Genomic DNA, 15,317 nt, shown 5'->3' with positions numbered 1-15,317 from the left:
ATAGGGTTCTACGAAGGATAATATGTAAAAACTGCCATTCATCAGCTGACACGTTGAAAGTGCAGTTCCAGGCTTAAACTGGAATGTGAATCTGCACAAAAATATTCAGAACAAAGGCTCACAACACAGGTTTCCATGGTAAGACTGCAATATGCAAGCCCCAGATTACCCGAACCAACATGCAGCATTGTCTTCAGTGATGCAAAGAGTATATACAGTGGGATATGGAAGCTTGGAAAGCTTTTTTATGGAGCAACAAATCACACTACATCCTCTGTCGATTAGATGGACTGATGGGTGTGGGGATGTCCAGTGAATGTCTGTCAGAGCGTGTAACCCCAACTATGAAATACAGAGGTAGCAATATGATGGTATGGTCCTGTTTTTCTTGGTTTGGTCTCGGACCTCTATTTGTGGTGCCATGAACATTGAACTCTGAGAGGTATCTGAACATTCTGGACAATGTGTTTCTACAGAACTGACTATTGTCTCTTTCAGCAAGACAGTACACCATGTCATAAAGCTGCTGCTGGAACTCTGTAGTTTGTGGACATGAATGTCACCACACTTGACTGGCCTTCACAGAGCCCTGATTTCAACCCTATTGAACATCTATGGGATGAACTGGAGCATCAGGTAAGGTCAAGGGATATCTTCCCCACAACTATCCAGGACCTCATCTTCAGGAGAATGGTCCAAAATTCCCATTGATCGCTATTGTACACTTGTGGAAGGTATGCCCCCATAGGATTGCTGCAGTCATCACAGTGAAAAGAAGTCCTAGATCTCATTAAGGTCAGCACTATGGCTGTTTCTTCTTCACACACTGTTGTCTGTTGACTTCTTTCCAAGCAGTGTACATGCTAACTCTTACCACCACCCTTCACAAAAACTTGGAGTCATTAACATCCTCAAAAATAGAGCTATAGCAGTTTGCTCTAATGAACAAACTCTTAAACAAGAATTACAAATTATTAGCAATGCATTTATAAACAATGGCTATAGCACAAATACCATCAATAAAATTATTTATGAAACATCTCCAAAAAATGCAAATAATATAAAACATTAGCTATCCCATACATGAAAGAGTTTTTCAGATAAAAGAAATAGAATTCTACACCATTATAATTTTAATATTACTTTTAAACCACCTATAAAATTAAAAAAAAAAAAAAAAAAAACATATTCAACTCCTCCAAAGAGTTGAAACCAAATCCATTGCACCTGTAAAAAAACGACACATTAAATCCTCAATTTTGATAAAGCCAGCAAGCATGTGTAGGGTGTTAAGAGTGTGATCCTCTTGGATCATGCGCTTAAACACCCTACATGAAATTGATTGGAATGGTATCTGTTCCTTAAATAATGCAAAAACATGGTATAAATGCAAATTTAAGGTGGGCTGCAAAATTTTGATCAATATCCTAATCTAAACAATAATGGACATAGAAATCTCAAGAATTTGGATTGCACACATTTAAGCCCACAACACTTTCAAGTACTTTGGGACAAAGCAATAATTTTTGTCCTTATTGACCATCATCTACATTGTTTTTGTTCTAATTTATCTGTGCGTAATTATGTGAGAGCTCATTGCTGTCTAGCTTAATATGTCTTTTAATGATTAATAACAGGACTCTAGCTTTGATGTAGTAAGGTTTTTTTTTGTCACCAGAGGTCAGGCCAGTAGTGTTAACAGTATACAAATTAGTGTGACTTTAGCATACTACGTAGAGTGTAACATAGCTTGTTTCTTCGTATATATATATATATATATATGTGTGTGTGTGTATACTCCAGATGATGACCTTGATATAAGGGTTGAAATGTTGGGTGATTATTTTGGTTTATATGCGGTAGTTGTTTCTATAATTTTTTAATAATGATTGCTGATCATCATGTAACTATGAAAGATAATGTTAGTGTCTCTAAGAAAGTTTTCTTTTTAATTACATTAGATGGTTGGCAGGGGATTCATATGCTTTAATGCAGAAAAACTTGTTTCTGTCAGTTGAACTAATGATTAGTGAACAAAGTATCTGTAAATTTCATGTTCCTAATACTGGCTACAAAATTATGTAAACAGAAATATTTTGTGTTTCAGAAAGTTGCTTCAGTTACAAGAATTTCAAATATTTGAGGGCAGTATGTGTCCTTTAATTTTTTTAACTTAAACACTATACTTAAGACATGAACACTATCTGATAAAAGAAAAAAAAATTTTGACACTCCATCATCACAACTATGGCTCATGCAGTATAAAGGAAGCACATGATCTTCATAGATAAACATTAACAGTAAAATGAGTTGTACTGAAGAGCTTGATGACTTTCATTGTGGGACTGTCATAGACTGTGCTACCTTTGCAACAACTCAGATTGAGAAATTTCTGTCCTGCTGGAGTTCTTTCAATCAACTGTAAGATGTTAGTAGCAACAACAGCACAATCATGACCTGGTAGGCTACATAAAACATGGAGCAAGACTGCTGAGTGCTGAAGCAATGTAGCATGAAAAAATCACCTGTCCTTGTTTGAAACACTTCCTATTGAGTTCCTATATGCCTATGCAAGCAATGCGAGCATCACAACTGTTCATCAGGAACTGAAGAACATGGGTTATGGGTTTCTATGACTGTGTAGCTGCATATAAGCTTAATATCAGCAAGTGCAATGAAAGGTGTCAGGTGGAGTGGTGTAAATTTCACCACCATTAGATTCTGAAGCAGTGGAAATGTTCTCTGGAATGATGAATCGTGCTTTATCATCTTGCATTCGGACAAATAAGTCTTGGTTTGGCAGATGCCAGGAGGCTGCCACCTACATGAATGCATTTGGCTGACTGTGAAGTTTGGTTGAAAAGGCATCATTTTCTGGGACTGTTTTTCATTGAGCAGGACTTGCCCTAGTTCCAGTGTCCCAGGGATCTTAATGTTGTACTTTCAACTTTATGGCAACAGTAAGGCTTTTACCTGTATCAACATGACAGTGCCCATGTCCACAAAGCAAGGTCTGTGCAGGAATGGGTTGATGAAATGGGTGTTGAAGAACTTAACTGGCCTGCACAGAGCTCTGATCTAGGTGATATCAAACACCTGTGGAATTAATTGAAATGCTGATTGTGAACCAGGCCAAATTGCATAACATCAATGACTGACTTCACTAATGCCCTTTTGGAATAATGGAAGGGAATCACCATAGCAATGTACCAAAAGCTAGGAAAGCCTTCCCAGAAGATTGATAGCTGTTATAGCAGCAAAGGATGACTGGCTTCATATTAATGCTTTTCATATTAGAGTAAGAGTTGAGATGAGCAGGTGTCCAGATATATTTGTTGAGATAGTTTATGTCTATTTTAAATTTTTGTAGTACATGAGTCATTATAACACCATTGTTTAGACATGAATTAAACATAATGGTATATTTAATTCATACCATCATACCAATATTCAAGAGCCAAAACAAAGTAAAAAATGCTCTGTTTTGGCTCTTGGAGTCAAATTACAAGTTGTATGTCAAGGAATAATTCCATCTAGGTTTGAGATTTTGGCTTATTGCAGTTTGCTGCAGTTTATATTGCATGAAAATTGCTTATTTATCAGGGCAAAGTAATTCCATTGCAGGTATCTCAGAAGGCACTGTTAATGTATTGGTAAAGTTGGTTAAATGCAGAATTCAGAATGGACAGATAAGAATATGATACTTTTTGAGAAGCAGTGTGGGTTTATAAAGGATATCTCTTGCCCAAGTAATTTACTCACTTAACAGTTGAGTGAAAAAGCGATGATAGCTGAGTTGGATAAAAGAATTGTATGTACCATTATGCTGCTGGACTTTGCAAAGGCAATTAATTTGACAGGATAGTGAATGAAACTTTATTATTATGAAATATATACATGTTTACACAAGAATATTATTTAATTTGCCAAATATTTCAGTCCGAATATTACAGACCATCTTCAGTGGCTACACATAGTTTTTAAAAAAAACTATCACAAGTATCGTTAAAGAATCGAAACTTTATTATATAAATTGAAGAACATTGAGATGGATATGAAGCTATGACATGGACAAAGAGAATGGCTAATTGACAGAGGGTAGTATATGGAGGAGTAAAATCCAGGAAATGCAGCAAACAATTCTAGAGAATGATGTGAAGGGAAATATCTGATTATTGCTGATGTTGTAAAACCGATAGATGATAATAGTTAAAAGTGATGTAGAGATCATGCAAGATGATTTAAATAGACTAGCAGCACAGGTACACGAAAGTAGTTGTCAATTTGACATGGTAAAGTGTAATCTTTTCATGATTTTAAGGCAAAAAAGATTACATTTATGATTCACATTCTGTCATTGTGTATTATATTGACAGAATTGACTACAAGTAATTAGAAGTGAAGGATTTGAGATAAAGGTGAAGGTTGAAATTCAGGAGGCATATTGCAGAAAGTGGCCAGCACAGCTGAATGGATCACTGGAATGTTGAACAACACATAATTAGAAATAAGAAGGTTATTTAAACCACTTTATGAGTCTTTCATACAGCCACATATGGACTACTGTTCAGATTTAGTTACTTGTGTTTCTTGGGGATGAGAGTAAACAGGAATGGATAGAGAGGGGTCACTTCTGAATGTTATGTCAGAGTAGTTAGCAAGAGCATGAGGATTATGCTTTGAGAATAGTGAATGAGTCAATGAGTTGCCAGTGATAGTTGTATTTTGTTAGTAAATCAGTTTAAGGAGGGTATTATGTGAATAATGATCAGTGTGTTTCCTACAATAAGTCTTTAGACCCCTTAGAGATGCCTGTAATAATTAGTATAAACTTCTAACTCTCAGGAGTCACCTTCTTGCTAGAGTTATGTTATGGAATTGAATTTCCATAACATAACTCTAATATGGCATATGCATAATTTCTTTATGTGATTTCAAATAGTATCATAATATGTTTAAAAGATAATTATTTTGTAAAGCTTAATTTTTATATACATTTTATATTGAGAACTGTGTGTCATTTTATTTTATAGCAACCTGTGCTTAATATTGACCTTGCTCCTACTATTCTTGAACTGGCTGGAATCCATCCCCCTGATACAATGAATGGTGTGTCTCTTATGCCATTACTTCATCAGAATAAAGCTTTAATACCATTTTGGAGAGAGGAGTTTTTTATTGAACACCAAGGAGAAAAAAGTGAGAGATTGATGGCAGAATGTCCTCAATATGTTGATGAAAGTGTCAGTGTAAGTTGTTAAGATAACAATTTTCAGTTTGATGAAAACATTTCTTTTAAGTATACTGGTGATAAAGTGCGGTTTGTGCATTTTAAGTGAGTTTCATGTTGCACACTAGTAAAATAAATAATATAATATAATATATGATGATGTTATTGAGAGTACATCCATTATTTTGATTCAAAACTTTTTTTTTTCAGAATTTTATTGTATGCTAATGACTGGCATTAAGTGAGACTTTGGAATGATTTTTGTATGAGTGATTCTTCAAGATGGTAGATAGTTTGTGTCTATTGTTTTGCTTCAAGACATTTTTAAGAATTTTATTGCATTCTAGCATTTTACTTCATACCTTACACTTTATAAAAAAAAAGTGCATGTTGTACTGTAGATACATTGAGGAGAGGTTGTAAACCTAAGCATCAGGATGGAGGAAAATAAAAATACGATTGGATGTGAGGCAAATGAAGCAGATATGAGCACGAAGCTTGATGAGGATGGGAGAATTGAAAAGAGAAGAAAGAGAGAGATTGAAGATATAATTGAGGAGAGTGTGCATGATGAAATCAGATTGAAGAATTGATTAATGGTAAAGTGAAAGGCAGGTCAGGATTAGCTGTGTTTAGTAATGGATCTGTAAAACCCTCAAAAAGTAGAACTCTAATGTTTGGAAGTTCACATGTTCAAATAATTCCTGTCATTTTTGTTGCTATTAAACAGTAAATAAATGACTTCAGTTGTTTCCCTGAGGCATCATTTGATTTCAGAATGAAAGGGATCATTGAAGGTTGCCAAATGACAACTTTTAGTCAGTAGTTGACAGCCATGATTTTTCTTTCATTTTGTAGAATATATTTTAATGTGTTTATCCTTTTAAGTACTACACACATTAAAATATATTCTATTTTTTTCTCTTTTTTTTTTTTTTTCAAGTGAGCTCTTTCACAGGAGCAGAAAATTCTTATAAACCCCCTGATCTTTTTCTGAGAATCAAACAAAGTCCTGATCAAGTAAAAGAGCTCACTTGAAAAAAACAAAAAAAGGGGAGATCCTGTAGTGTGTGTATATATACATAAGCACTGAGAAAGATATTTAATTCTGGAATATGAGTTACCTGCACGAAGATTAGGTATTGATGACTACAAGTCTTTAGGATGCATTAACCAATAGATAACTGTTGTAACTAAAAAATTTTGTATGAAAACATGAATAGCATTCTAGCCGTTCAAACTACCAGATTTTATAGAATAAGTTAAAAATTTTAGATTTTACACATAGTTATTATAGTAATAATAATAATAATCATATGATGATACACGGCCGTGAGTCCCCTTTTACGGGGAGGTATGGCACCATCTCAGTCCCCCCAAATTTTATCCAGGCTCCGAACCCGGCATAGCTGATGAATCAGACCTATGGCTGGGTCAGTATTCCTGACTGTAATCCATGTGTGTTCACTGAAACCAGTTTGCCTGCTTGCGGGATGAAAAACCCCAGATAAACTGGTGGGGAAAAACCCTGCGGCCATGCCCAAGACCGGATAACTTGGCTATGGCTGAGGAAGCTCCTCGGTGTCGTCGATGGGAATCGAACCTAGGACACTTCTTCCCCAGGCATATGGTTGTGAAGCGCAAAGCCATTAGGCTAATCGTGTGGACAGTTATTATAGTAAAGATGGCAGATTAAATCTAGCTCAGATATTTTAATTGAACGTTACTATCTTACTGTTTAACCACCCAAATTGCCATATGGATGAAATCATTTATCAAATAATTTATGCTTCATATCCATGTAATTATAGTACATAAACTGTGTGGATGCTGTAGAGAAATTGAATGAAAGGATTGATCTCGGCAATTTCTAATAAGTGGAAAGAGAGCAAGATAATTCTATTATGCATTGATGGAGCAGATCTGCAGCTAATCTGAATAACAGACTAAATCTGAAAGAAAACTGTTAATAGAAAGTTAGTAATAATGTACACTTAATCATATACAGTCATCTCTCACTACAGCAAACACCACTGTAACAAAATTGCCCACTAGAACAAACTACGGAAAAGTCCCAATGAACTTCTGTCAAATTCCCCCATGGCACTATACTGCTAAAAGAAAATTGCTATACCATCCACCTATAACAGATTTTTCCTGTGGTCCATCATGAACCATGGGCTCACTACCCATTGGTGTCTGATGCCTCTGTAATATTTATTAATTATTATTTTATTATTATGTTGAACTGCACCATTTGTAATGTTTTTATATACATTTTACTTCAATGTGTTTCCCTCTTGCTTTCTTTATTCTCGTGTCTACTTGAGCTAATTAAAAATGCCTCTATGCTCTTATCTCAAAGCTCACTTATAATACTATTATCCTATTTCAGTGCGTCCTTAATCTACTTAGCTTGCCCACCCCCCCTTTTCAATTTTGTAAAATATACTCTTACATGCGCTAGTAATGCAGACTGTGGAAACACCTTTTTTTGAAGCAAATTCCTCAATCTAGGTTGCTATAATTCAAGTGTATTAATCCTTAAAAATTTATTTTTAATGACTTGCACCACTAAGGATTGTGTAAAAGAAAATTTTTTTTCTTTTACATACATGAGAATAATTTAGCTAAGCACATATAATAACCCTTAAATCAATCTTTATCTCAAGCAACTCCGAATTATTCAGTCGTGGTGGTTACTTCACTTAGATCACATAGGTTCGATAATTTTTTTTATGAGACAGTGCATTGGCTAACAAAGATCAGGCAAGCTATTAATAAAACCAAATGTTTATTTTTACTAAGACAATTAATGTACAAAAGTAATGGGACATATCACGTGCCTGACTCTCCACACATTTAGTTAGACAATTTACTTAAGATGCTAAACAAAGAAACTTATTACACTTAACTTAGTAGACACGTGGATGAAATTTTAACAAACATATCCCTGCTCTCTATCCTATTATCCTATTAATATTAGGCCAAATTATATTATACACGTTTTACATATTATGTAACACAAGCACTATTCGATTATTCTTTTAAGCACATTCAAACTCACGTTCGGCTTTCTGACCGCTTCAACACATTATGCCATTAGTTAAACAGAATCAACATATATCGTCTGTACACAATCTAGGAAATTACATAAAGCAATTTACTTACAAGCTCGCTATATCATGTACAGTCCTGGACCCCAGAGACCTAGCTAGAGGGGGAAGAGGGGATGGCCCGCTCCGGGCGGCACTTTGAAGCTTTTTGAACTTTTACAGTTAATTCTAAAATGCAGTCTTGAGAACTCATTCCCAAATATTGTAATACTACTGCGAATTTTCCTCACAATTGCTGTAAGTGTTGCTAGTTGTGAGAGGAGTTTTTCTAAATAAAATTGATTAAGAATTACCTAGGTTAACAGACTTTGCCAATGTCTCCGACGATTTTGTAACAGAAAACAAGAAAAATAACATTTTAGAATGTTGAAATTAAAGTTTTACTTCAAACATAAACATACTGTTTTATTTTATTTCCCTGTACGTCGTTTTGACTTTTTGTAGTCAGTGTTGCTAGTTGTGAGAGGAGTTTTACTAAATAAAATTGATTAAGAATTACTTAGGTTACTAGGTAATTCTTGATCAATTCTTCACCCACCAATCTTGAAGTAATTACTCCATACTTCAAGAATATCTTTTTCTCCTGTTTTCATGCCACCTTTATCATCTCTAATTCCTTTTAGAGATGATAAAGCACTTTTTCCTCCATTTCTGAGCTTCTTCAACAACCTCCAAAATATTTTGCCACCTTCTTGATATTTATTTTCTATGTTCTTGCCAAAGTCCTCCCATGACTTTTGTTTAGCTAGTTTGACAAAGTGTTTAGCTTTCTTACATTTGTCTCTGTATTCTCTAAGAGCATAAGCTGACTTATTTGCCAGGAATTTTTGATATGCTTTCTTCTTTTCCTTCACTGCCTCTTTTACTTCCTGTGTCCACCATGGAGTTCTGATTTTTCTATCCTTGCAGACAACCTCACCACATGCCTCTTTGGCTGAATCAATCAGGGTTTACTTCAGGCTTTGCCACTGAATCTCCAAGGTTTGGTTCCTGTTCTCAAACTCTTTTATTATTTTTTTTTTCAATAATCTTTGTGTATTTTAGTCTACAGTTCACATCTGAGAGCTGCTCAACTTTTATTCGCTTTAAAACTTTCTTACATGGTATTCTTTTCAATATGAAATTCAATTTTATCCTGCTCAAGACTAAATAGTGATCACTTCCAATTTCAAATCCTCTGTACACTCTGGTGTCTTGTACCATGGAGAAAACATCACTATCAACAATAACATGGTCAGTGAGACTTTTCTTATTCCATGCCTCTTCTCTCCATGTGAATTTGTGCACATTTTTATGTTGGAACATGGTGTTAGTAATAACCAGTCCATGTCCTGAGCAGAAATCCAACAGATATTTGCCATTATTATTATCTTTGCTCTTTTCTCCAAATTTTCCCAAAATATTTTTGTATGTCTGACAATCATTTCCTACTCTGCTATTTAGATCCCCAACAAGGACCAACTTTTTCTTTTTCATTGTGTCAGTTGTTTTTCTAAAGCATCAAAAAATTCCTCCATTTCTACCTTAGTAGAACCTTCTGTGGGACCATAGGCACAAATAAGTCTCATCGTCCAATTCCCCATTCTGATATTTGCCCACATCACTCTACTTGAGATTGCCTGCCATTCAAGAAAACTAGCCTCGTATTTTGTGTTGAATACTATGGCTACTCCTTCTTTTCCTTGATTGTCATTTCCTGAATATAACATTTTGTATTTATTGCTCAGAAAGATCTCACCAGTTTTTGTCTTTTTTGTTTCAGTCACCCCTATTATGTCGATCTGGTACTACTTATCTAATTCCTCGGCTAGCTCCATTTCTTTGCCATTCAGGCTTCTTATGTTGATAGTACCAATCTTCAACTCTGGTGATATTGATTTGGGGTGTGTTTTAGGATTTGTTCCAGTAGCTGACTTTTCGCTGTTTGCCCTGGTTTCCTGGCGAAAACAACAGAGGCCTTGTTCAACCGGGTGATGCCCCAGCTGGTTGAAAATGTTGTACCATCATTTTGTATTTTGGTTTAAGCCAATAAGAATACAATTTGGTCGGCTAAATCCCAAATTGCCAGCCCATCCTCATTCGTTCAGTATTCAGGTAGATACCCAACAGGGTGCACCACGAGAAGGTGAGGATTGGACATTAGGTTAGAAGCCCTGGTCGGTTCTCCGCATTCCTTTAAAGGCTGTGTGGAGGTCTCCTCTCAGTTATACAGCTTTGACCCTTTAAGCACTTCTTTGACCTTCAGTTTTCTAGCCTAATCCTGTCTGATCTTTTTAGTTACAATTGCTTATGGTTCTACATTCAGTTAATCTTACATTATATTACGAAATTTATTACATTACAGTAGGTTATATACACTTTTAATTATAAGTATTTTATGGCATATGTAAAATCAATATTGGTGAAAAATAATTCTATTTTTCATCAGAAGAAATTTTACACCTCCTTCACTATCTTCGTCCACCTTTCTTTGTCCAGTACACAGTATCGCAGTTTTTGTACACCCATTCCACACCACCCTTTATGTCGTCTATCCATTCTCTATATGGTCTACCTCTTCTGTTTACACCGTCCATAATACCAAACATGAATGTCTTTATCTTCCAGTCCTCACTCATTCTGCAGATGTGTCCAAATAATTGCAGCTTCCATTTTATAATCTTCTGCATTAAATTCTCCTTTGGTTGTATCTTCTAATAGAGCTCTTCGTGACTTTCTGTACTGATCCTATTCTTAGAATCTTCCTGTAACAAGCTCTTTCAAATTTTTCTGCCAAAATTCTTTTTCTTGATTCCTTATTTATTACCCACGTTTCAGATCCATACAGTACGCTGCTAAAGATGCATGTTTCCAGTACTCTTAGTTTTGTTTGCAGGCTGATCACTTTACTTTTCCAGATGTTATCCATGGCCTTCAGATTTGTTCTTCTCTTTGCAAGCCTGGTCTTTATTTTTTTTTTTGCAGTCCAAATCATATGTTATTTTACTTTCCAAATATGTGAATTGTTCTACATTTTCTATATCAGTTCCATCCACTTATATCTTTTGCTTCATGTTCTTTTCACCAAATATCTTTGTCTTTGTTTTTTCCAAGTTCATAACAAGTACATATCTTTTCCCTTCCTCATTTAACAGTTTCAATGTTTTTTGTAGTTCTCTTTCGCCTTCTTCATTAATAACAATGTCATCTGCAAATCTTAGATTGTTAATTTTCATCCCATGCACTAATATTCCTTTTGCATCTTCCTTCATTTTATCCATTGCTCTTTCTAAATGTGCGATGAAAATGCTTGGTGATATTGGGTCCCCCTGTCTAGTACCTCTGCTTGTTTTAAATCATTTCCCCAAATCGTCACCTATTCTAACTGCTGCAACTGCATTCTTATAAACATCTTTTAATACAGCTATTAGTTTTCTGTCAATTCTATAGGATTCTAGTACTGCTAAAGTCACTTTCTGGTCGATACTGTCATATGCCTTTTGAAAATGAACAAAGCAAGCATATATGTTGTTTTTTTTTCTCCTAGCTTTCTCTGCTATTAACTGCATTGTCAAAATCTGTCTTTCCTAAATCCTGCTTGCTCGTCTGGAAGGTATGCTTCTAATTGTGTTCTCAATCTTTCTGCCAATATCATCATCATCACCTTACCAAGATGACTGTCAAGGCAATTGTTCTATAATTTTTAAATTCTAGCTTATATCCTTTCTTGTGTAATGTCACTAATATTGATTTCACCCACTCCTCTGGCATTTTCCCTTCTTTCCATATCATATTACATAGTTGGTGCATTTCTGTAACCATACTTTCACGACCATAATTAATCATTTCTCCAGTGATGTTATCATTACCAGGATGCTTATTGTGTTTTAGCCGTCCTATTGCTTTTTCTACCTCTCCTCTTAAAATGTCTATATCATACTCATTAAATATCTGCTTCAATTCTTCAGTCAGCTTCCCAACGCTATCTAAATCTAGTTTTTCTTCATATAACTGACTACAGTATCTTGTCCACTGCTGTACAATTTTATCTTTATTCATCAATATTTTGCCTTTTTCATCTTTAATTGTGGTCTGTCTTGGTTGCCACCTTCTATTAATGGTTCTAATAATTTTGTACACCTCCCTACTTTTATGCTATTTTCTAGTGCTGTTCTATATTGTTGCATTGAGCTTCTAACCATTTCATCTTATCCATTCAGACTGCTTTTTTCACCTTATTACACTTTCTTCTATATTGCTCCTCTGTTTGTTCTGATGTATCCCTTCTTATCTTGTCTAATCCACTTCTTGATCTTCTCTTCTTCTGGTACTGTTTCTTCAACAGCATCTTCTATTGCCTTCATTACTCCTTTCTCTCTTAGATTCAAATTTTTTTTCTTTGTCCATTGTTTTAAGTTTCTCTTCTTACACTGTTCTGTACCTTCTTCCTATTTCTGCTTCACTTATTCTTGCTGTATCTTTTCATTTCTGATGATGGGGTTTATATTTTCTTTTTAATTTCAGCCTGATGTTTGCAATCACTAAACTGTGATCCGAGTCTATATCCTCTCCTTGAAAAATTCGCCATTGCTGTACTGATGTTATTCATCTTCTTTTAATCGTAATCATATCGATCATGTTCTTGGTTTTCCCATCATTTGATCGCCGTGTCCATTTTCTAAGTCCTTCTGTTGGAATCTTGTGTTACAGATCATCATCATCTTGTGGTCCACAGCAAATTCTAACATTTTTTCACCTTGTTCATTTCTTTCTCCAAAACCATATTTTCCCATGACTCTTTCCCAACCATCATTATCTATTCTGACTTTGGCGTTCCAATCTCCTTCAATAATTAGTATATCTCGCCTTGGTATTATTTTTATTGTGTCTGTCAGACCTTTGTAAAATAAGTCAATATCCTCATCTGTGCTGTCAGATGTGGGTGCATATATCTGGACTGTTGATATATTAAATGGTTTTGCTTGAAATCTTGCTACTATGATTCGTTCATTGGCTGGTTTGTAGCCCAACAGTGCCTCTCTAGTTCTTTAAATTAAGAAGGAAGTGCCAACTCCTTCGTGCTTGGTGTCATGCCCTGACCATGGCTTCGCATCCATTTATCTCTCCTGATGTCCATCGCATCTCTGCCAGCCCTAGTATATCACACCGATATCTCTTCATTTCCTCGCGAAGTAGTTTTAGCTTTCCTGGCATCCAAAGTGTCCATACATTCCATGTTCCTACTGATAGTACTTCTGTTAGTTTCAGTTTCTGTTTCCTTTCGGTATCCCACTTTTCGATCGATCCAACCCAAATCGCTCAATTGGTATTGCTGACCATGTTCATCTGGGCAGCGTCCGAGCAGGCATGTTTTGGCTGTTGATCGTATAGGCATCAGATATCAATTGTGTTTTTTTTTTCTTTACGGTCAGAGCATCGACACTCATCTGACTGACCCTTCTCCTTTATCCAGGCTTGGGACTGGCATGAGACCCCTAAGGATCCCATGGCAGGGATTTCCTGTGGTTACTATGCATTTAGTGTAGTGGGATTCAGCTATAATAGTAGCATAGTATTAGTATCCTGTACACCCCTTTAAGGGTACATATCAAGAATTTGATATTGGTGGAGCTAGGACTGATGCAACCACTTATAGACTAATCATTCTCTAGAGCAGTGATTTTCAACCTTTTCCATAATACTGCACACCTAGACTAATTATTAAAATTCGGCGGCACACTATATTCTTTTAATTTTTTTAAAAACATAGGCATAATTTTGATTGATTTACACACACAAAACGAGGGAAGACCAGACACTAATAAATACATGCGCAAATTACAACATTATTTCTTTCAATTAATTTGTTTTCATAAATCTCACAGTACACCTGAAGACTTCTGGCGGCACACCGGTTGAAATCACTGCTCTAGAGTGATCATTACAGTTTGGGAGAGGCTGGTTAAGACCCACCTCTAAATGGGAGGGGGAGCTCCACTTTGATTCTCTATAGAGGACAGCATGGCTTTGTTTTGCTTTAGTAATGTGTTCACATTTGACAGGATTCCTCATTGGACATTGTTATACAAACTCAGAAGGATGGGTGTGCAAAATTGGTTTGTAACATGGATAGGAGAGTAGCTGAATGACAAATATTGAAGAATAATGTATAGAGAAGCTGAGTCTAAGAGAATGAGAATGACCAAGAGGCTACCACAGTGTTCTGCATTTGAGCCATTGCTGTTTATCTTGTATGTTCAGAGCTCATGTAACATTGGTAATTTTTATATGTTTTATTGTGGTTTTCCCTTAGAAAGTTGGTGTTTTATAATATATTAATGCAGATTTTCATGGTTTTAGTGTATTTAGTGTTTTATAACATATTTTTGTTAAGATATTACAATAATAAATATAGTTTAAAATGGCACCAAAAAATGCACAAGAAATGTAATGATAAGAAGAGCAGCAAAGTCGAGAACAAGAAGGCTTGCCTTGCTAAGGAGGTTATTGGAGATATTGAGGAAGTTATTGAAAATGAGTTAACCTCCAAAATAGTGAAATTAAAGCAAATTATCAGAATCACGTGGGAATTACAGAAAGTCGAGAGGCGTTTGAACAAACCCAGTAAGGAAAAGAAAATTAAACAGCAAAATAAGAAACAACAAACCATGGAATCAGTTAAGTCAGTGAGTAGTGAAAATCAAGTAAGTAACATTGTTTGTAAAAAAGAAGATATTTGATATGGCAACTCTATCATAAAGCATGCTGTTGATTGAGCGGGTTATAACTTCAAGTTTTCCGGGAACAAAAATTAAAAATAATTTTTGAAATTTCTGTTTTTGAATAACACAATTCAAAAACAGAAAAGAAAAAGTAAACGAGATCATAATTGTAGTAGGTACAATTTACTTAACTATATATTGGAAGAGTGAAGAGTGAGAAAGTGAAAATAGTAAGTATATTTCCTCAATATGATAAAAATGAATTGAGAA

At 35.2% G+C, this 15,317-nt stretch overlaps 1 protein-coding gene across 1 annotated transcript in view; it reads left to right on the top strand.

Moving 5' to 3' along the window:
* Positions 1–15,317, top strand: part of LOC150100717 (N-acetylglucosamine-6-sulfatase-like) — a 147,580-nt gene that overhangs the window by 108,668 nt on the left and 23,595 nt on the right. Inside the window, exon 10 of the mRNA XM_090401336.1 lies at positions 5,034–5,249. Within this exon, the coding sequence (XP_090257462.1) occupies positions 5,034–5,249 (216 nt within the window). The remainder of the gene's footprint in view (positions 1–5,033; positions 5,250–15,317) is intronic.

This window comes from Typopeltis vanoorti, chromosome 12, assembly GCF_054136105.1.
Source record: "Typopeltis vanoorti isolate ZY-2024b chromosome 12, IOZ_Tvanoo_1.0, whole genome shotgun sequence".
Classification (NCBI taxonomy): Eukaryota; Metazoa; Arthropoda; class Arachnida; order Uropygi; family Thelyphonidae; genus Typopeltis; species Typopeltis vanoorti.
Note: the sequence above shows the minus strand (reverse complement) of the source record. Positions and strands in the feature narration are given on the sequence as shown.